Source organism: Thamnophis elegans, chromosome 9 (genome assembly GCF_009769535.1).
Source record: "Thamnophis elegans isolate rThaEle1 chromosome 9, rThaEle1.pri, whole genome shotgun sequence".
NCBI lineage: Eukaryota > Metazoa > Chordata > Lepidosauria > Squamata > Colubridae > Thamnophis > Thamnophis elegans.
This window is the reverse complement of record NC_045549.1, coordinates 20557531-20580173: the sequence shown is the minus strand read 5'-3', so window position 1 is coordinate 20580173 and position 22643 is coordinate 20557531. Positions and strand designations below refer to the sequence as shown.

The 22643-nt window shown below is 43.4% G+C and overlaps 1 protein-coding gene across 2 annotated transcripts; it reads left to right on the top strand.

Annotated features, from left to right (window-relative positions):
* Window positions 1-53: 53 nt before the first annotated feature.
* LOC116513255 (alcohol dehydrogenase 1B-like) lies at window positions 54-21841 on the top strand. 2 transcript variants are annotated; one of them, XM_032224257.1, is made up of 9 exons: window positions 54-260; window positions 5431-5532; window positions 7990-8128; window positions 9298-9385; window positions 9479-9689; window positions 10914-11177; window positions 13875-14010; window positions 20077-20215; window positions 21007-21841. In XM_032224257.1, exons 1-9 carry the CDS (start codon window positions 219-221, stop codon window positions 21029-21031), a joined length of 1146 nt encoding a protein of 381 aa, XP_032080148.1. In that variant the 5' UTR covers window positions 54-218; the 3' UTR covers window positions 21032-21841. The 2 variants fall into 2 exon arrangements, with proteins under 2 accessions (XP_032080148.1, XP_032080149.1); XM_032224258.1 differs by lacking the exon at window positions 54-260 and adding an exon at window positions 1879-2035.
* The last annotated feature ends 802 nt before the right edge of the window (window positions 21842-22643 follow it).

Below are 22643 nucleotides of genomic sequence, written 5' to 3'. Positions count from 1 at the left end.
CTCTCTGTGGAGGCTCAAAAATAACCTATTTTCTTTCTATCCATGTCTTTTATTTAAACCAGAGTGAAAACAAAAGGAAACACTGTAGTAATATGAACAATGCATTAAAGGTTCTTCCCTCTGTTGTCTCGGTCATCCAGCAAATCTTTTGTTGTCTATAGAATATCGAAGAACAAAAAAGCTAATTAAAATTCAAACATTTCTGCCACTTTCACAAGATGAGTCAACATGCAAAAAAAGCCATTCCCCATCACCTGAAGGTAAAAATAAAATTATGGAAGTTAGAGATGATTTTCTAATCGCAAATAGGTTGAGGCTTAAAAGCAGGGGGGGGCAGGGTTTTAAACTGAGGCTGGAAACATTTGAAATATAAGTGCATCTGTAAAAGATAAAATAAAACAACAACATTGGAAGGTGGTGCAGTTGTGACGTCACTCTCCTTTCCTTTATCAAAGGAGGAACATTGCATTTTATGGCCTCTTTACAAATTTCACTTACCCTGCAACAGTGGTGGGTTGCCAATTTTTTTACTACCAGTTCACATGCGCAGAAGTGTCCAGGCAGGTGGGAGGAACCTCCCTTCACCGCTACTACCAATTCGCCCGATCTGGGCCAAATCAGGAGCAACCCACCTCTGCCCTGCAACCATATAAGCCATTTCAATATGATTGATGTGTTGTATATTGGATATAAACGTTGCTTTTAAGCACCTATTTACGATTTCTACCTTTTATCCTCTTATTTAAGAGCAAAGGTTCAAAGGTATGATCTGAAACTCATCCAGCAGTCTCCTGTCTATCAGCAATTGCCATTTAAAAAGAAGTACGGAGAATAGTGTTCGGCTCTATAAAACAACAATGCAAAGTCTAAATTCTCTTTGTAGGTCCATGAACCATAATATTGCTTTCAGGTCTTCCATTTTATGGCAATCACTATTTTTGGAGTCATTCCAGAGTGTAATTATACTCCCAGGATTTAATTTCATCAAATGACTCTGAGTTCTATTATTATGAAGGAAGGGGGGGGGGTCTTTGCTTTGTATCCTCTCAGTCACTGTCACTCCACACCAGAGGTGTCAAACTCAAGGCCCGGGGGGCAGATCTGGCCTGCAGGGTGCTTAGATCTGACCTGTGGGGACACCCTGGAAACAGCGAAGGACCGGCCCACAGTGCCTCTGCCAACAACAATGGAGCTTGGGAGGGCCTTGTGTGGCCCTCCTGAGCTGTGTTTCTGCCCGCGACGGCCTCCTGCAGCGCTCTGCCAGTGAAAACAGAGCTCCATTTTTGCAGGCAGAGCACTGCAAGAGGCTGTCGTAGCCAAAAATGGAGCCTGGGGGGGGATGCCCCTGACACAAGTGATGTTGAGCTGGCCACGCTCACCCCGCCCCCCCTCACATCCAGGCCCTGAGGTCAAACACAACCCTGATGCGGTCCTCAATGAAATCGAGTTTGACACCCCTGTTCCACACCATGCATAATAATCAATAATCACCATTTCTTCTAATCTGAAAATCTCATTGTCATATTCTCAAAACAAAGTTGCTAGAGCTCTCCAATCACCATTTTTTCCAATTCCACAATTTTTTTTTAAAGTCAAGAACCAGAAAGTACATTATTTTATCTGTAATCACACCAGACTGGTAGCTTGTTTTCTATGCTTTTTCTTGAGCTTGCCAATGTATTTGCATTTTTCACAAGTGCCCATGTGAATTGCTGTTTCTTGGTCTTACGTGACACAACTCTTGAGGCATTACTTCTCTGGTTAATAATGACTACATTGAAGCTAAAAATTCCTGGCAATCGATTAACTTAATTGCCTAATTGTTTGATGTTACAAAACACCCTGATTAAAGTAGTCGAAGTAAAGGAGTGGTTAAGTTTGTTGGGTGGAGCTGGGGAAGTACTATAGTTAGTTAAAAGAGAAGTAAGCTTTTTGCAATCCATATTTTGAAAGCAAACTGTTTTGCACCAAGTAGAATAGCCTAGACGAGGTGAAGTGTATTACAAAGTCAAGGACCATGAGCACTCTAGGGAAGGTAAGTAAACTATTATTTCTTTTAATGGTGATTATTCATTTCTCAGGTATGCTACGGTATAGAATTGTTTCCACTGTGGTTGGCAAATTGCCAGAAACTAATCCGAAGTTTTCCTGTATTCCCCACTCATCCTTGGCACTTTTTTTGACAGGGTAGCACTCTGAAAAACTCTTACTGCATTTAAAACCATTCATCATCCTGGTTGCTCTTCTCTGCACTTTTCCTAGAGTTTAAGAGGCAACTGCACTTTCTGGTTTTCCTTTGAAGACATTTTGCTTCACACACATTTAGTCACAGTGAGGTGCGGTGAGATTCATGGCTGGTGAGGCAAGCGGGCAAAAGCCACCCTATGTCTGCCAGCGCTGGGGCTTTGGCGGGGCTTTCGGAAAGCCGCACCAAAGCCCCGGTGCGGCTTTCTGAAAGCCCCGCCGAAGCCCCACCGTCACGTCCGCTCTATGGCGAGTTTAAAGCCCTGCCGCCGGGGCCCTGCCGCCACTTTAAAGCCCTACTGCCACATCCGCCATAGAGCGGGATGCGTCCCGCTCTATGGCAGACGCGGTGCCGGGACTTTAAAGCCCTGCCGCCGGAGCCCTGCCGCCACTTTAAAGCCGTGGAACCAACGTTCCCTTCTTCCAACATCCGAGCCGTGCCTTCCTCTCTAAACTTCCGAGCTGTCCTGGGGCCAGGAAGCAGGGCCGGCCCGCAAAGGCCTGGGTTTGGGCAGAGGAGCCGGCAGTGGAAGCGGGGCCTTGGGCGAAGTGAGACCAAAGGGAGAGCAGGAGGAGGCCGCCTCGGCCTCGCCTCCCGGCCGCAGGTTGCAAAACGAACTGGAAGCCAGCAACTGGGCCTGGTGTCGGTATTTGGGGGGGAGCTGCCCCCCCCAATGCCACCTCTTGCCGCTGCGATCCACTCCGCTTCTATCGCCCCCCCCTCCACTCCAGCCGGCTTCTCTGGAGCGGAGGAGGGGGCAATAGAAGCGGAGCGGATGCTCTTGCCGCTGCGATCTGCTCCGCTTCTATTCCCCCCCCCCCCCGCTCCAGAGAAGCTGGCTGCGAGTGAGTCTCCACGAGCCCCGCTTCCCTCGCCGGATTTTCTGGCAATAGATGACAGCATTCCTCTCCCGCCGCTTACTCCCAGAGCTCCGGCAGGCCTTGCGGAGTGCCAAAGGGGAAGGGGGCTTCTTGGAACACCCACCCCCACCCCTCTTCGCCGTTTCCTCCTGGGGCTGCTGGCTGGGAGACAGAACCAGGGCTGCAAACATCCTCCCCACCCCTCTTCGCCTTTCGCCTCTGGGGTTCCTCCTCGCCCCCCACCTCCTCCATCCCCAAGTCTGTGTCCACCAGGCGTCTTGCGTTTATGCCCGCCATAAATGCGAGACACCTGGCGGACACAGCGAGGGGGACGGAGGAGGCGGAGGGGGGCGAGGTGGCAGCCGGCGAAGAAAGGGGAGAGGAGGAGGAGGAAAGGAAGAGGGGAGCAGGATGGGGGGGAGAGGGCTGCCCCTCTCTTCTCAAACAAACAAGGCTCCCCTCCCTGCGTCTGCTCCTTCCCTCTCTTCTCAAGCAAACTCTCTCTCAAATTGAGAGAGAGTTTGTTTGAGTGAAGTTAAGAAAGAAACACACATACACACACAATAAAAATAAATTACATTTACTTAAATTACAAATAAATTGAATTCTTCCCCCCTGCCCCCTCCCTCTGATCAACATACCTTCCAGCTACGCCAAAATTCCAGATTTGGTCTAGCTAGGCTCCAGGGCCAAGCAGGCTAGGATAGTGACTCCTAGAGCCACCACGTGCCCTCTGCAGGAAGAGGCCCGAGAACTATGGGCCTCATTTGCATACTATTTCTTTTGCTTTTTAACCCTTGGTTAACCCTTAAAAGGCAAAAAAATCCTTATTCAAAGGAGACCCCGAGTTCTCTGGCCTCCTCCTATAATTAAACACTATGTACACTTCAAATCACTGTGAGTTGAAGTCTGGTAGCAACTAGTTTGGCCTTAATTATTTTAGAAAAAATCTTTAAAATTCCTTCCTTTTCCTGAGGAGACTGGTGAGGCCTCGCCTCCCCTGCCTCTAGTGAGTGCACGTCCCTGCAGGAAACCCCCTTTTGGCCACATGGCGTAGTCCAACCTCCCACCACTGCCACCGCCCACCCCCTTTCGGCCATGCAGCGTACGCCAGCCCGCAGCTTTTGCGTGGGAAGGCCTTCAGGCCTTCCCTCACGAAAGCCGCGAGCTGGCGTATGCTAGCCTCCCACTGCCGCCACTCCTCACACTTAGTTGCTTACCTGAGGGAAGCAGCAAGCTGCTGGAAGGCGAAGCGAAGGAAGAACCTGATCAGCAAGCATGATGTGATGTGACAGCTGCTCGGGATGTTGGCCATTGGCGCTCCGCTTTTAAACAAGTGTTGGAGGTGGGCAGATCAACTCCAGCCCGCTTGGCTGGATTCCAGCCAATCAGTGAGTGGTGGGCTGGGCTAGTTTAGTGCGGACGGGCAGGGGAGCGAGTGAGCTGCGATGGAATGGGCAGGGTGAGCGAGCAACAGGGCCGGGGCAGGCATTCCGGAACTTACTTCTGGGTCCATCGGTGGAACCTCTTCTAACCGATACAGTAGATTTGATGAACCTCTTCTACCGAATCAGTTAGAACTGGCAGGAACCCATCTCTTGAAGGGGTCAAGCTATTCTCCAAAGCATCTGAAGACCAGACAAGGAATAATGGATGGAAACTGATCAAGGAGAGATTCAACCTAGAGATAAGGAGGAATTTTCTGACAGTGAGAACAATTAACCAATGGAACAGCTTGCCTTCGAAAGTTGCGGGAACTTCATCACTTGAGACTTTCAAGAAGAGATTGGACTGCCATTTGTCAGAAGTGGTGTAGAGTCTTTTGCTTGGGGGGAGATGACATACGAGGCCCCTTCCAACTCTGTTAATCTGTAAATCTGTAATTCCCAAGTTTATTCCGTCTGTAGCACAGAGGTGGTGTTGGAGGTGAGAGTCCGTTCAACAAATACAAATCTCACATGCCCATTTATATTTGGTGGACTTAAGCTGAGTCTTTTGGTTCCTGGTTTTTCTTTTTAAAGTAAATCAATCCCATTCAAATTAATTAAACAAGGAACATTTCAATGCCTTGCCAATACATGGAACAGGAAAGAAGTTGAGGAACTACAAAATGTTAACATGGATTACTCTGTAGCATGTCTGATTGTAGGGAAAGGGGTTGTCAGAGAGAGAACTTGGTTGATCAAAATTAAGCTCAACTGACAGCTAGGAAGGAAGGAATTTCAGATGCCAGAAGAGTAGGCTTTCCTATAAATACCTGATTAATCAATGAATTAATGGGTGTCTTCTCTTAGAATAAACCATCTCTTGCTTGCATTTTCTCAGGTAATCAAATGCAAGGCAGCAATACTCTGGAAACCTAAAGAACCATTTAGTATTGTGGAAATAGAAGTGGCTCCACCAAAAGCATATGAAGTTCGCATCAAGGTAAAGGAAATAAATGTGCTTCTATCACTTTTCTTCTCAAAGTTAAATATTTTTAGTTGTTGTAACTTCTTTTCATAGCAGTGGTGGGTTCCGGATCCCGTTGCAACCGTACTGGTTGCAACGGGGCCCGGCGTCCTCTTCACGAACATGCGTGGGGCTTGCACATGTGCGCACCACACGCATGCGTCTTACCGTCCTGTGACGTCTCCGCAAGCCTCCGTGATGCTCCAGCTGTACGCACTGTGCCGAAGACTTTAAAGACAGGTAAGGAACGCGGGTGGGCGGGTGTTCCCTCTGGAGCACTGTACCGGAACAGTACCCAGTGCTCCGGGCATACCACCTGCAACCCGCCACTGCCTCATAAGATTTAGTTTCTAATTCCCTGACTATCTGCACTGATCCATTTTGATTAGGAATACTCTTTGGGTATGATTTTTGTGCCAGCTAGGAATTTAACATCATGTCACCAAGTATTTCGACTAGCTTACCAGTGGGCTTTCTTGATAGCAGAACATTTAGTAGATAAGGCAGCACCTGGAATATGAACTGATGCCAGTTATTGAGAAAAGGTTGTCTTCTTATTCAAAGGCTCAACTTTCTGCTTAATGCAGTTTAAGGTGCCAGGATATTTGCAATATCTTAAATCTCCTGGATGTCAGTCACTTCATAAATACTGGCTTCTCCAACACGTGTTTGGGCCTATACTATAGACACCTGCTGATGTCTTCTTCCAGGTGTTTCTGTTGTATGAGTTGATATTTATATGACAGAACATACATGGTATCATACCCCTGGAAATTTGTCATCAAGGAAGTTCACAAAGGCTAATCAATATTTTTCCGTGCTAGGCAAAGATGCCATGTAAGACTATTTTCTTTTATTAAAATGTTTTTTTTTCTTTCCTAGCAATTGTTCACAAGTGCAGGCTGCCTATTTTTTGAGATCAATCAAATATTGATCTGTTAGTTTCAACAGGAATTGACTGACTAGCTCATCAACTAAACCTTATATTATAACCTGACATAAGTGGCCCAAAGTCAGCTGTCATGCCTAAGGCGGGAATATTACTTACAGTCTTCTGGTCTCCAGCCTGGAGCTTGCTTGCTTTATTTATTTATTTGTTTGTTTGTTTATTCAAACATGTACAAGATAATAGGTATAAGTATAAACATGGACATGAACAAGGAAAATGAGTAGAAATAAATGGGGACAGTAGGACAGGGACGGAAGGCACGCTGGTACGCTTATGCACGCCCCCATTACGGACCTTTAAGAAATGGGGTGAGGTCCACGGTAGACTGTTTGAAGCTGTGTGAGTTTGAGGATGTAACAACAGAGTCAGGTAGGGCATTCCAGTCATTGGCCACTCTGTTGCTGAAGTTGTATTTTCTGCAATCGAGTTTGGAGCTGTTCACCTTGAGTTTGTATCTATTGTTTGCCCATGTATTATTGAGGTTGAAGCTGAAGAAGTTGTTGACAGGCAGGACATTGTAGCAGACAATTTTGCGTACTGCGCTTAGGTTAGACCGTAGGCGGCATAGTTCCAGGTTGTCCAAACCCAAAATTTCGAGCCTGGTGGCATAAGGGATTCGACTGTGAGCAGAGGAGTTTTAACCACTAGACCAGAGGTGGGTTCCTACCAGTTTGCACCTATTCGGTAGAACCGGTTCGTCAAATCTACCGAACCGGTTAGAAGAGGTTCCACCAGTGGACCCAGAAAACAGGCCACACCTACAGAAGAGGTTCCAAAAAATTTTGAAACCCACCACTGGTCCTTGGATATGATTATTCTACACTATCATGCTCATATTTATAAAACTCAGTGCCTCTGTGAAAGGTAAGGATGACTACTGCGTTTGGGGTGCAATCAGAACATTGCGTGTATTGAAGTTGTTTTAACGCAAACCAAAGATGCCCTTTAAAAAACAAGTTTGCATCATATTCTTATGCATGCCAGTGCTGTGTGTGAGGTAATTTAAGGTGGTTCTGACAAGTGTCGTCGGCATCTTCATATGTTTATTTTATTTTTTATTTATATGCCGCCCTTTTCCCCCGAAGGGGACTCATATCCAGTCACATGGGCGGCAAGCCACACCCATCTGGCCACATGGGTGGCAAGCCACTCCCACAAAGGAGGCCACACCCACAGAGTAGGTTCCAACAATTTTTGAAACTCATCACTGCACTAGACGAATCTCTCTCTCTATTTTTGTTATCTCACTTTTTAAAATGAATGAGAAGTGATTCTTTTAGAAGTGATTCTTGTAATCTTTAAATAATTCCAATACTTAAAAAAAAATTAACTGCACTTTTCTATGGGAAGTTACCAATTGTAATCATTGTACTTATAGCTCTTCCTGAAAATTGCGGTTGAAGGATTTAACAGAGAAATCACATTATTGTAAGTTAAGCCTAAAATAATGTACTCCAATGAGTTATCTTCTGCCTTTGTTCTAGATTTTGGCCAGTGGAATCTGTGGCTCAGATTCCCACGTTGTAAGGGGTGCAGTAAAGACCAAGTTACCTATTATTCTTGGACATGAAGCAGTTGGCGTGGTTGAGAGTGTGGGGGAAGGTATTACCAGTATGAAACCAGGTATGGAAATTGAGTGCAAAACCTTTCCCAGTAAGAATGAAATCAATAAGGTAATCAATAAGGAAATTAAAAATTACATACAGGAAGGCCTCAACTTACAACCATTGGTTCAGTGACCCAACAAATGACTGTTTTTCACACTTATGACTGTTGCAGCATCCCCATGACCACATGATCAAAATTCAGATGCTTGCAACTGGCATGTATTCATGACAGTTGCCATGTTCCGGGATCATGTAATCACCTTTTGTGATCTTCTGACAAGCAAAGTCAATGGGGAAGCCAGGTTCACTTAACCGGGTTACTAACTTAACAACTGCAGTGATTGACTTAACAACTGTGGTAAGAAAGGTCATAAAACAAGGCAAAATTCACTTAACAAATGTCTCACTTAGCAACATACATTTTGGGCTCCATTGTGGTCATAAGTTAAGGACTATTTGTTGGTGTTTTGAGTTCAGAAAGTTAGCAGCGCTACTGGAATTCTGAATGAAAATACTAGCAGTGGGTTAGTAGCATCTCCTCAACTATATCCTACAATAAACCACAAGCATTATTGTTCTCTCCAGAACGAAGAAGATTAGTTTAATAATAATAATAAATATCTTTTTGCTATTAATTCCGTTTCAACAAGAAGCAGCTAAATTTTAACATGTTTGCCACATGTTCATCATCTGCATTGTTTAAATCAGCGGCCCCCAACCTTTTGGGTGCCGGGGAGCATTTCCATGGAGAGTGATGGACCAGGGGGCGTGGTTTCACACACTGCCTGCACATGTGCAGATGGGGCATCTCTTGCTTGTGCAGACCAGTTCCTGATGGGTCATGGACCAGTATTGGCCCGTGGACCGGTGTCAATCCACAGACCAGGGATTAGGGACCTCTGGCTTAAGTAACAGAATTTTCAAATCCTATATAAAATTAGACCCCAGGTACCTCTTACCACATGTGGTGGACGTGAAATAAAGCAAGAGAATATTGGGAAAAAATACAAAACTGGCTGGAAATGATAATCAAACAGAATAAAGACCTATTGTAGCAATATTGAATAGATTGGAATTGACTGTTTTGCTGGTAAAATCCTGCCAACTATAGTACTGGTAAAATACTGCCACTAGGCTGTCTGGAAGTTTCAAGCCCATAGATAATGATCTTTTTCTCATTCTCAGGAGACCAAGTCATTCCGATTTTTCTCCCCCAATGTGGCAAATGCAGTACTTGTATGCATCCTACAGGCAACTTGTGCAAGAAGGATCAGTGAGTTTCTCTCCTGTCACTACTGTACTTTCTTGTTCTGCCTAATAGCCCCATGATCGATAATTCTGATTTCCCCTGCCATGTTTTTCACAGAGACCCTGGATTCATGGAGGATGGCACCAGTAGATTCACTCACAAAGGAATACCACTGCACAACTTTGTTGGTACCAGCACTTTTACTGAATATACTGTAGTGCACGAGGATTCAGTTGTCAAAATCGATGCTGCAGCACCTCCTGAAAAAGTGTGTCTTATTAGCTGTGGGTTTTCCACTGGCTATGGTGCTGCCATAAATGCTGCAAAGGTAAGCTCATGATAGCTCTATGTTCAAGGTCAGGATGGTGGTTCTGAATCTTTTCTTCACCATGGACCCACTTTAAGTACCTTTTGTGGTCACAGACCAGGGCCACAGACCTCCAAAACCTAACTCAAGATTTAAATCATAACATTTCTTCAAGCCTTCGCAGATGCCCTATGATGGCATTGCACGCCCCCAGAGATCTGCAGACCACAGGTGGAGAACTACTGTTCTAGGGCATGTCACATGCGCGCACATGTGTTGTGGTCCGCCAGCGGTCAGTGGAGCTGGCAGCATATTTGGACAGTGAGGAGGTTGGGAGGAACATGGGCAGTCCTGGAGTATGGGGAAGGCTCTGATGAGGACTCTGTGTTGGAGGCAGAGAGGGGGGCAGAGTGGCATGCCAGTAATCAGCTGCTTTCACAGTCAGACATCAATGAGGCAGATGAACAGCTGGAGCCTGTTTCCAGTGTGCGCATGTGCAGAGTTGCCCGACAAAGGGAACAGCTAAAGAACAGGGGTTGACTTGGGAGTAAGGCCACAGGTAAATGTCCCCTCCCACAGGGAATCAAACAGGAGCAAAAGGGGAGTGGAGTTTGCAGGAGACAATTAGTTCGCTTAATTGGTTTGTGACTCTTTGACACTCCTTGCCAGGCTTTGCAGATATTGGCCTGTCAGCCTCCAAGCCAGATAAGGTCTGTGACTGTAAATCCACCCTTGAAAGACTTTGCTGGATCTGAATGAGCAGAATTCACAATAAGTTTATAAAAGGGTTTTTTGTCGGGATAAGGAGTTTGCTTCATGCTCTTGGGAAGCCTAGATCAGAACACTATCGTGCCATATATTACCTGCTCATAATGGTTTGATTTCATCTTAATTCCATGATGGAATTAGATATTTCTCTAAGTAAAAATGTTGGTTGGCTGCAGGCCAGCGTACACTTTAAAAGGCAAAGTTGAAAGGTAGAAGAGATCATTTTGAGGAGATTAGAGATATTGATGGAAAGCTATTTGTCTAGTTAGCCTTGTAGAAAGTAGATATTTGTGACTGATCACATTTTATAGCAGCCATTCAATGAATGTGCAATTCTTTCCGTGGTGTCCATTTTGTGATCATACACACAAGATGCTCTCAAAATTCCATGTTGCTTCATACCTTTGGACTAAAAGAGATTCATTAACCCTGTGAGTAGATAACCATAATGCCCCATTTTTTTTTATGCTAACGAAGGTGCGGCCTGGTTCTACCTGTGCCGTTTTTGGACTCGGAGGAGTTGGTCTCTCAGCAGTCATGGGCTGCAAGGAAGCTGGAGCTTCCCGAATCATTGGAATCGATATCAACAAGGACAAATTCCCTAAGGCTAAAGAAATTGGTGTCACGGACTGTGTCAATCCCAAGGATTACCAGAAACCCATCAATGAAGTGATCTTTGACTTGACTGGCGGTGACGGTGTAGAATATTCCTTTGAAGCCATTGGAAAACCTGAAACCATGGTATGTGCATTAGGGTAGCACCAGAACGGAAGAACTAAAAGGGACATGAGGAAGATCTTTTACTAAAAGCCAACATTTCTGTGGGCTTTATTGAAATAATCATTGCAGTAATTGTAGGGTGCTAAGTAACAAAGGGATGCAGTGGGTCAGTGGCTAAGATGCTGAGCTTGTCGATCAGAAGGTCAGCAGTTCAGCGGCTCAAATCAAAGGAAGGGAAAAGAAAAAGAAGAAATAATCACGTAGCCATTTCCTCAGCAGAAAAATTCCACCCCCTTTAAAACTCAGGCTTAAAGTACAAGATATTTCCTCCCCCCCTCCCTTTCTCTCTCCCTTCAATTAATAGCTCCAGCCCAGGGAAAGACAGCCAAGAACCATTTAACAGGCAAATACTTAGTTGCATAACAAAACTGCAGGAATGTAGTCAGCATAGAAACAATAGAAATTTACAGATCATATAGATTAAGAGAGTCGGAAAGGACCTCGTAAGTCATCTAGTCAAATCCCTTGCTCAAGCAGGAGACCCTACCACCATTTCTGACAAATGGCAGTCCAATCTCTTCATGAAAGCCTCCGGTTATGATACTCCCACAGCCTCCGAAGGCAAGCTGTTCCCTTGGTTGATTATTCGCTCTGTCAGGATATTCCTCCTTATTTCTAGGTTGAATCTTTTCTTGCTCTGGACAGGATAAGGCCAGGGAAGGCGTTTTAAAAATGTTAATACAGAGCAGGAGTTTCTCGTGAGAGTTCTTGTGTCTTTTTAAATACACATTCTAATTAGCAGAATTGATTTATTAATTTGGTATAGGGTTACTATGCTGTTTCTATGTTTGTTAGGGGTATCTCGGTTGGGAGGCAGAAAGTAGTGCAGTGGAATGTACAGCTAGAGAGAAAGAATGTTGCTAGTAGAAACACACGAATAGAGTTTCAGACACTGCTAGTAAAAACAAGTAGCTTTACTACTGATAATTGCTTCACAAGCAGTGATAGTAGATAGTAGATATTAGTCTAAATACAATTCAAAGAACAAACAATACCTTACAGTCACAGTTCACATTCCAGTCATCAAGTCATCAAGCATAGGACAAGCAGAGAGAGAGAGTGAGCTCTCTTGATTCCTTCTTATAGTAAAGTTAATTACAGCTGTTAAGTACATCCACTCATTTAAAGCAACAACGACCATTTGTTGTAGTAGATAAATATATATTGCCTACCCAACACTAGGAGTATATTCCCAACAATGTTTATGTATTTTGATTCTGCATTTTCAGCATTTAAGAGTTACCTTACAGTATTAGACTGTAAAGATTTCAAATTATCTTGTAACTCTGTTGCTTATGTGTGATGGAGCATTCACAACTTTTGAAGGCAAGCTATTCTATAGATTGGTCTCACCCTTAGGAAATTTCTTCTTAGTCTAGATTGCTTCTCTCTTTGGTTAGTTTCCATCCATTGTTTCTTGTCATGCCTTTTGGTGCTTTGGAAAATAGTTTGACCACTTCATTTTCGTAGGAACCACTCAAATTTCCTGACAGAACAGTGGAACAACTTATCTCCAGAAGTTGTAAATGCTCCAACACTAGAAGTTTTAAAGAAGAGATTGGATAACCATTTGTCTGAAGTGAAGTAGGATTTCCTTCCTAAGCAGGGGGTTGGACTAGAAAACCTCCAAGGTTCCTTCCAACTCTGTTATTCTATTTCTATTCTACATATTGGAACAGTGCTATTTTATTGTGCTATTTTATTGTGAGTTGAACTAAGGAGAAATTTCCTAAGGGTGAGACTAATCAATTTGGCCATGCCAGGGGTGGGTTCCTGCCCATTCTAACCTCTTCTATAGAAGAGGTTCCACAAATCTACCATGTTGTTTAGAACCAGTTCCAGCTCCCTCCCCTCGCCCGTCTGCGCCATGCTTGCTTACCTTAAAGTCTTAAAGCTGTCAAGTTTGAACACCCCTGGGGGGGTTTTCTAAAGGGTTAGGGGTGCAAGGGTCTTGTAACTTGATAGCTTTAAGACTTGCACACTTCAATGCCAGCGTTCCTGAGCCAATATGACTGGAGGAGGAATTCTGGGAGTTGAAGTTCACAAGTCTTAAAGCTGTCAAGTTTGAACACCCCTGGGTTGTTGTTGTTTTTTTTTGTAAAGGGTTAGGGGTGCAAGGATCTTGTAACTTGACAGCTTTAAGACATTTTGGTTGCTAAGCAAGAGCGTTGTTAAGTGAGTTTCACCACATTTAACAAGTTGGCCACACCCACCCAGTCACATGGCTGCCAAGCCGCTCCCACTCAGCCACATGGCCGGCAAGCCACTCCCACAAAGCAGGCTACACTAACAGAATAGGTTCTAAAAAATTTTGAAACCCACCACTGGGCCATGCCCACCCAACAGGTCATTAGGGCAGAGAACCAGTTGTTAAATTATTTGAATCCCACTCCTGGCCAGTTTGGTATAGTGATTAAGTCACCACAGTAGATATAGGAGACCATAAAATAGAGAAATAGAAAACTTTCTTTCTGCAAATTACTTTATGGTAGCTTAGCATAGGAAGGCATTGCCACAACAGACCATTTGAGGAGATGTGATTATTGATACATTTCGAACAATAAAATCCTATGCAAAAGGTCAATGGAAGAATTGTGGTTGGAGTGGTAAACATGGACTTTGGCTTGATTCACATATATGTCTTTGGGTTGACTTTAGCTGGCTGCCTTGAATTCCTGCCAAATAAATTATGGAAAATGCATCATTGTGGGAGTACCGCCTACGGATTCTATGATTACCTTTTCTCCAGGACTTCTCTTCACAGGCCGCACTTGGAAAGGAACTCTATTTGGAGGTAGGGCTCCTATTTGGCTATTAATACATTCTCTCTCTCTTTTGTATACTATGGGAAGCTCAATATTACCAGTATAATATAGCAATGTCACTTATATACCGCTTTATAGTGCTTTGCAGCCAGTGACGTGCGGTAAGGTTTATGGCTGGTGAGGCAAGCGAGCAAAAGCCGCCCTATGTCGGACACAGCGGCAGGGCTTTTGGACGCCCCGGCGCTGTGTCCGCCATAGAGGCGGGACGCCTCTATGTCGGACACAGTGGCAGGGCAGCTTTTGCCTCTAGCACCTTTTGCCCGCAAAGCCGCCCTGCCGCCCCGGCGCTAGAGGCAAAAGCCGCCCTGGTGCTGTGTCCACCATAGAGGCGGGACGCCTCTATGTCGGACACAGTAGCAGGGCTTCTAGATGTCCTGGCAATGTGTCTGCCACAGAGGCGGGACGCCTCTATGTCGGACACAGCGGCAGGGCTTTTGGACGCCCGGTGCTGTGTCCGACATAGAGGTGGGGTGCCTCTATGTCAGACATAGCGGCAGGGCGGCTTTTGCCTCTAGCGCCTTTTGCCCGCAAAGCCATCCTGCTGCCCCGGCGCTAGAGGCAAAAGCCGCCGTGCCACTATGTCCGACAAAGAGGCATCTATGGCGGACACAGCGCTGGGGCATCCAAAAGCCCTGCCGCTATGTCCGACATAAAAAAAAGTTCCAGCCCGCGCGCCAGCAGAGGTGGGTAAAACACACACACACACACACACACACACACAAATTACTTACAATAATACAATTACTTACAAATTACATTAATTTTGAATTCCTCTCCCTCCCTCTGACCCACATACCTTTTCCAGCTGTTTCACAGAGGATTTCAACTCTGCTCTTTTTTCTTTATATTTTTTTTTATTTTTATTACATAGACAACACATACACACAATAATAAAAAAACACAAAAAAAAACATCATCACATACAGCATGTCGTTTGGTTACATGTGTTTTAACATTTATCATTCTTATACATTTATTATTTCATTTAATAGGTTATAATATACTGTTTGGGTTGCTTTGTTTATCATCCCTTCCTCCTGTTGTAACACCACCTTATTTTCCCTTTCTTTTCTCCCTCCCTTATCTACTTTCTTCCTTCCTCCTCTCCTTTCCCTTCCTTCTTCCTGTACCTTTTTCCTACTCCTATTCTTCCTCATCCCCTTCCTACCCTCTCTCCTCCTCTTTCTCTCCTTTCCATCCTCCTCTCCTTACCTCTTTCTTTTCACCCTCTCTCCCTTCTCTACTTTCTTCCTTCCTCCTCTCCTTCCCCTTCTTTCTTCCCTTACCTCTCCTTTGCTCCTGCTCTTCCTCTTTCCCTTCCTACCCTCTCTCCTTCCTTTTCTCTCCCTTCCATCCTCCTTTCCTTTCCCTTTCCTTTCTCCCTCCCTCCCTTCTCTACTTTCCTCCTTCCTCCTCTCCTTCCCCTTCCTTCTTCCCGTACCTTTCTCCTACTCCTGCTCTTCCTCTTCCCCTTTCTACCCTCTCTCCTCCTCTTTCTCTCCTTTCCATCCTCCTCTCCTTGCCTCTTTCTTTTTTCCTCTGTCTTCCTTTCATTCTCTCCTCCTCTCTCCCTTTCTTTTTCTATTGTTGTTGGTGTGTCTATTTTAAATCTCAGTTTATGTTTCCTTGGGATGGTATTTCCGCCAACCCAGACATAATTTAGTATCATTTCTTATTTCAACTCTGCTCTTGTCTGCCATGATGAAAATGTAAAAATGTAAAAGGAAAAAGACAAGAGCTGCTGAGGTCAGGCTGGGTTAGCTGCTGCCGGAGTCCCCAATGGATAACTCTGCTTAACTGTTTAAAAAAGCCTCTAAAAAACGCCCTCTACAGGAGGAGGCAAGAGAACCAAGTGCCTCATCTACATAAGGAATTTTTCAGCTTTTAACCCTTCCTTAACTCTGCTTGAGTGATCATAAAGATAGACTAAATGAAGCACGTGGTTCTCCCGCCTCCTCCTGTAAAGGGCACTTTTTAAGAGGCTTTTTTAAACAGTTAAGCACTAAGCAGAGTCATCCACTGTGACTCTGGCAGCGACTAGCTCAGCCTGACCTCAGCTCTTGCCTTTTTCATTTTACATATTTTTTCTTTTCATGATGACACTGGTGAGGCCCTGCCTCCCCTGACTGCACGTCACTGTTTGCAGCCCTCTTTAAGTGGTTTACAGAGTCAGCCTATTGCCCCCAACAACCTGGGTTCACATTTTACCCACCTCAGAAGGATGGAAGGCTGAGTCAACCTTGTGCCTGTTGAGATTTAAAATGCCAAATTGCAGGCAGCTGACAGGCAGCAGAGGTAGCCTGCAGTACTGCACCACCATGGCTCATTATATAATACATAGGTGATGGGGTTCAAGACCAACTTATCTTACAGACTGTCAGTCATCTCAACGCCTAAACAGCTGAAATCCTGTGTACCATCTTTCCCCAATCACTTAGTCTTCTGTTTCTATCATCCCCAAGTGGTATTGCCTATGGTTTCATTTGCAGTAATGGTAGCTGTATTGCAACATAGTTGGAAAGCACCAGGTGAGGAAGATGCTCATTGCATCTAATGTTCTGTTATCAGTATATTGGAACAAGATACTCTGGTTTGTTCTTAACATTTTGTTTGCAGTCACTGGAATCTTAACAGACCACTCTTGTTTAAAGACAATGATATGGTTTCCTATTACTTTGAGACAAGAGAGACACAAAAACTGTTAATTTTAATAGATTTCACATACTTTAAGAAATAGTTATTGAACTCCACCCGGAAATAAATGTGGAAGGGGGGGAAAATGAAAACCCCATCTTTGTCAACCTGTATTAAACTTCCCATCCATCCATTATGCATCATTGACCCATCACAGCAATCATCACCCCATACCCTATTAGATGTAGCTGTTCTGACCCAGCCTTAGCAGAACCAAGAAACAGACTCCTTGTCCCGAAAACTCCCTCTCTTTATTTAGGTACTGTGAATTCATAGCATTCACACACAGAAAAGTCCATGCAATAATCCTTCCAAGGGTTAACTGAAGTACAGATCTTATTAGCTCTCTGGATAATTGCCAGGCTGGGAGCTGCCAGCCCCAAAGCTGTAAATTAAACTCTCCCACACAGTCTCTGAGGCACGAATCACAAGGAACAAATCTTTTAGAACAAATCCAAGCAGTTGTCTCCTATGACACCACTCCCCTTTTGCTTCTATTTATCCCCTAGGGAGGGGCCATTCAGTGTTCACATGTGCCTTTTCTCACGAGTTGGCTCCTGGTATTCAGTTGTTTGCCTCTCCTGACAGCTGTATGCATACATGCATCTGGAACAGGCCCCAGCTGTTCCTCTTCCCCACTTAGCTGACTCTGAAGGCAACTAGGGAATGTCGGACAGGATGCAGAATCTCCATCAGAGCCTTCCCCAGACTCCAGGACTGGCCCAAGTTCTTCCCCAAACTCCTCATCATCTGAGTCTACCGCCAGCTCTGCTGGCAGCTGGTGGGCCACAACAGTAGCCTCCTGTCACCAAAGGTTGTCCACGCTTTACTTGATCTTCTGTCACCAAATCATAAAATCAGATGTAGTTCTGCTATTACTCACAAGCCCAATTGCCCTTCAAGTTAGAGGAGAACTCTCATCATTTCTCTTACATAGTTCAATGAACAGCTGAAGGACATCCAACAACCAGCAGACTGCTGCTTTTCCTGCAACAAGTTACTAAAAGGTCCACCAAAGTTCTTTCAAACACAACAGCAAATTTCATAAATGATGATGTTTAAGTAAAACAGGATCCACAAACTTTACCAGAATTTCAATATGTCTTGATATAAATTAGAATATCTGACTACTTCAAGGGATGTTTTTAAAAACTTTAAAGCAGGAGTAGCAGGGAGAAGAAGTCAAGTAGCAGAGTTGCTGGAAAAAGAGTTTAAACATTTTGCAGTAGATATTTTCTGAAAATTGCTCTCTTTCAGGATATTAACGTTGCAGGCAAAAAACATTAATCTGTTTTTTTCCCCAAAAAAAGAAAGTAATATTAGTTGCAGAGAAAGTGAGAACTGAGTTTGGGGAATATCCCAATTTCCCCTTTCATAGCTCTAATTATTTTATTAAAAAATTCAGAGCACCAATGATTCATCTCCTGCATTATATAAATGCAAATTGTACTGAGAGGCAGAGAAAAATCCATAAGAAATAGAATTAGAATTCTCAAACTCCTTATGAAGCCACATGGTTGTTCTAGTTGTACTACTATTTAGTTATTCATATCGAGCTTCCCCAATTTAATATTCTCCAGAAATGCTAGACTTGAATACCAGCATTTCTCAGACAATGTAATCTTTAAAGGCCAACACTTATGGAAAACACAAGGTCAAGGAAGGTTGCTGTACAATGATGGTCCAGTAATCTTTACAAAGGACAGATGTGATAAGATTCTCTAATACTTTCCTAATCATTGACGTGCAGTGAGGTTTATGGCTGGTGAGGCACTGACACAGTGATGGGTTTCAAATTTTTTCTAGACTTGTGGACTTCAACTCCCAGAATTCCACAGCCAGGCATGCTCAGTTCCGATTTAAAGCAACAGCATTTGTTTTTCTCCTTTGTGAAAGAAGTTTCCTTCTTTCTTTTTCTTCTCCCTTCCCCTCCTTCCTCCCTCTCTCCCTCTCTCCCCCCTCTTTCAAACACACACACACACACACACAGAATTGGATTGGACTATCTCTCCTACCCACTTCCCTCTCTCACTCACTCTCTCAAACAAACAAACAAACACAGACTCAAAGTTGGATTGGAGGGAGAGCACCAGTGAGGAGACCACATGAGGAAGCAGGAAGCCAGTCAAAGAGCCATACTGGAGTGCACACACTTTCCCCCAGCCCCGGAAGGATCCAGCCTAGCTTCACTGGTTACAGGTTTGAAAAGGCAACGTGGCTCTGCCTGCAACCAAACTACACTTGGGGAGGGAGAGCACAAGCGAGCCAGGGTCCTTCCTTCCAGACTTTGCCCAAAGCCCCACACCAGGAGGATGAAGTTTGAATTCCTCCCCCTCCCTCCGACCCACACGTACCTTTTCCAGCTGCTTCAAAGAGGACTTAAACTCTTGCCTTGGGTCCTCTGAAGAAGCCCTGCCTAAATGAATGCCCTCTACTATGAGGCAGGAGAAGTGAGTGCCTCACCTACATCAGGAATTTTTAGGCTTTTAACCCTTGCTTAACTCTGCTCGAGTGATCATAAAACGCATAAAAAGACTAGATGAGGCACACACTTCTCCTGCCTCATAGTAGAGGGTGCTTTTTAGAGGCTTTTTTAAACAGAGTTATCCACAGTGAGGCAGCAACTAGCTCAGCCTGACATCAGCTCTCACCTTTTTCCTTTTACATTTTTTTCTTTTCATGACAGGCGTGAGGCTGTGCCTCTCTTGCCTCACCTGACTACAAGTCACTGTTCCTAATGCATAGAAACAAATATTGAAGCAAGAATTTTAGAATAGGATGGTTCCTACTCCTTGAGAACCAGGATTTCAAGAATGAGGAATAGATAGGATAATGGAAATTGGAACAGAGTCCATAGGTTATCCAAAACAGGAAAAAATTATACCGTAAATTCCTCAATTGATAGTAAACTCCTCAGCTCTGGAATCAGCAGATCATCTGATAACACATGACACCCAGGGGTGGGATCCTACTGGTTTAACAACTGGTTCGCTGAACGCACGCTTCAATTGCACATGAGCATGACATGCGCTGTGCGCGCAATGCAGTTTATAGAAAACGTACCTTCCGCATTATCGCTGATCGGCTGGGCTTCGGAAAAGGAAATATAGGTGAGTATAGCACTGGGGCAGACGGGCAGGCCCACTTTAAAGTTGGAGCTAACTGGTTCGCTCCCAGCTGGTAGTTGGAGGTACCGGTTCACCAAACCAGTAGAATCCCACCCCTGATGACACCTAGTCCAATCTTATTAAGAATTACTGGCTCAAGAAAAGCTGTAGAAGTGCATTTGAAATGACCTTGTAAAATTAATGCAGTATCTTTATACTCTTTTTTACTTTCAGACTGGAAAAGTAAAGATACAGTTCCTAAGTTGGTTTCGGATTTCATGAACAAAAGGTTTAGCCTAGATCCATTAATTACTCACACTTTACCGTTTGATAAAATCAATGAAGGTTTTGATTTGCTTCACTCAGGAAAATGGTAAGACTTCCTTTTAAAAAAAGGAATTTGGAGAAAACATTACTTACTTTGCTTAGTTGTACAGTTGGGATGATGTAACACAGGTGATCATGTTGTTGTGGCTGTATCTTGAATTTTTAATTCCATTCCAGAGACCCCCCATTTCTTATAGAAACTAGATTAAAGCTAAAGTTTTCAAATACTTGCCATTTTATACTGAGAAATTGATTTTGTTGCCATTTTAATTATATTAGCTATGCTGACAATTTTGGCTAAAGGTGACAAATCAATAAATACTATGTATTTCAGTTCATTATTAATGAATAAAGGCACCAATAAGGTGATAATCAACTGAAATCAATGCTGATAATCATCTAAAAGATTAAGAAATGTCACAGTAAATAAGCTTCCCCATATTTGTGGGAAGATTTGCGACACCAAATTATTTCTTCCTCATACTTTCTATCAGAAGGCTACTGATGTTATTGGAACTGTCTTTTATGCTGTACAAAAAGTACAGTAGTGGAGTGCCTTGTTTGCAAAAGAGAATACAGGTTTATGTGTGTTATTAATTTTTCCACAAAAATAATGGAATGTTAGGAAGGTTTAATTTTGGCAGAATTAGTCCATTTTCGTCTGTTTATTTTCACCCTCCTTTTAATCTGCCTTGGAAGTTCTTACAATATTAATCTATTGATAAAAATAGTCATGAATATTTATTATCACTGGGATTGTTTGAAGTATAAATAACATTTCTTGAATTTGCTAAGAAAAGAAATAACCACATTTAACTTTTTTTTCTGATGTTTCAGCATCCGTTGCATCCTGACGTTTTAAAGCCCCTGGTTCGGAAGAAAAATAGAAAACCATCATTTTTGTCTTGTCTCTGAAATCCACCAGAAATGCATTGGGCAGCATATATACTTCAATAAGCCAGTCAACAGAAAGAGAATTATTTATTTTCTTTCTATCTCCCCGATCTGGTTCATCTGTTATTATTACCGCTGAATTTACCCACAAGGAAGACAACCCTGAAATTAAAGCAGTCCCACAGGAAAACAAAGATTAGGCAAAATATAGTTATAAACATGCTTAACATTCCTGTGTTTTGTACACTTTCCCTATTTCATCATCTCTCACCTTCCCACCCACCCCTCTATCATTTTTGGTTAACTATGTGCCCCTAAAGGACAGGGGATTTATAAAATTGTGTGCATGTGTGCTAACAATCTTTTTCTCACAAATTATTTTCACAACATAGAGAAATAGATAAATGCAAGGCCAATGCACAAGATTCGGTGGCTTATGGGTAGGGAACTAGGTGTAGCCTGTGCGTTGTTAAAGTTGTAACTCATCCTCATTCTCCCTAAACTGGGGTAAAAACTAGGAAGAAGATTATCAGAGTATTACGCTTTATTTTTCAGTCGGTTTGCAAGGATGAAATAAGTTCAGAAAGATGTTTTGTTGGGCTTCATGTCCAAGGAAAACCCTGCACATTTACACTTCAGTAAGTCTCATTAATAGGTCCCATTTAAATATACTCAAGGCTTCTAGTTATATTGTCTACCTGATAACTCAATGACCTCACGTTTCCTTCCTATCCCTTCCATTTACAGATAAATGTGTTTGGGGAAATACTCATCATCTTGGTTTAATGCAACAAGTAAACAAAGAATTAAATATATCAAATATACCAAAAACTAGATAATTCAACAGCAATAATGATCTACAAGTCTAACTACTGCCAGTTCTAGAAACATAGATTTATTTTATCACAATTTCTGTGCTTTTATTTATTCCCCCACTTTTTTGAGTGGCAGGATGGAATTTATATTTTTACAAATTTAAGATGGGAAATGGTACACGGCTTTTTATTTGGTATAAATATTAACAGCTTGTCAAAGTTCTTCTGGGATTAGAATATTTTTTCAAGTATAAGTAAATAAAATAAAGAGAGCCAGTTTGATCTAAAAGTTAAGGCACCAAGCTAGTGTAGGAAGTTATCATCCAGCCCTCTCCCAGGACATGGAAATATCCTAGGAAATATTGACAAGGCAGAGTATTTCTCTGGATGTGAAAAGAAAGAAACATGTTTTAAAAGACAGAATAGCTGCCTGTAGCTTCCTGCCCATCCCCACTTTGTCAATGGACCATTAAGAAGGCCAAGCTAGTCCCTTTACATGATAAAGACTTCTCCACTTCATCTCCAGGGGATGGGATTAAAGCATGATAATATTGGCCCCAACTCACCACATGGCATCTGAGAACACAACCAAACCTGGATTCAAAACACAGCCTAGAGAGTTGCCCCTGCATGGCCCCATGGGAGTCTGACAACCAATCAGAATACATTTCTTACACAGGAACAGGAAACAGAGAGGTGGGACTGAACAGGTTATAAAAAGCCAAGCAAGCCCCTCCTTCAGCCCTTCTCTTCTTCTCCACCAAC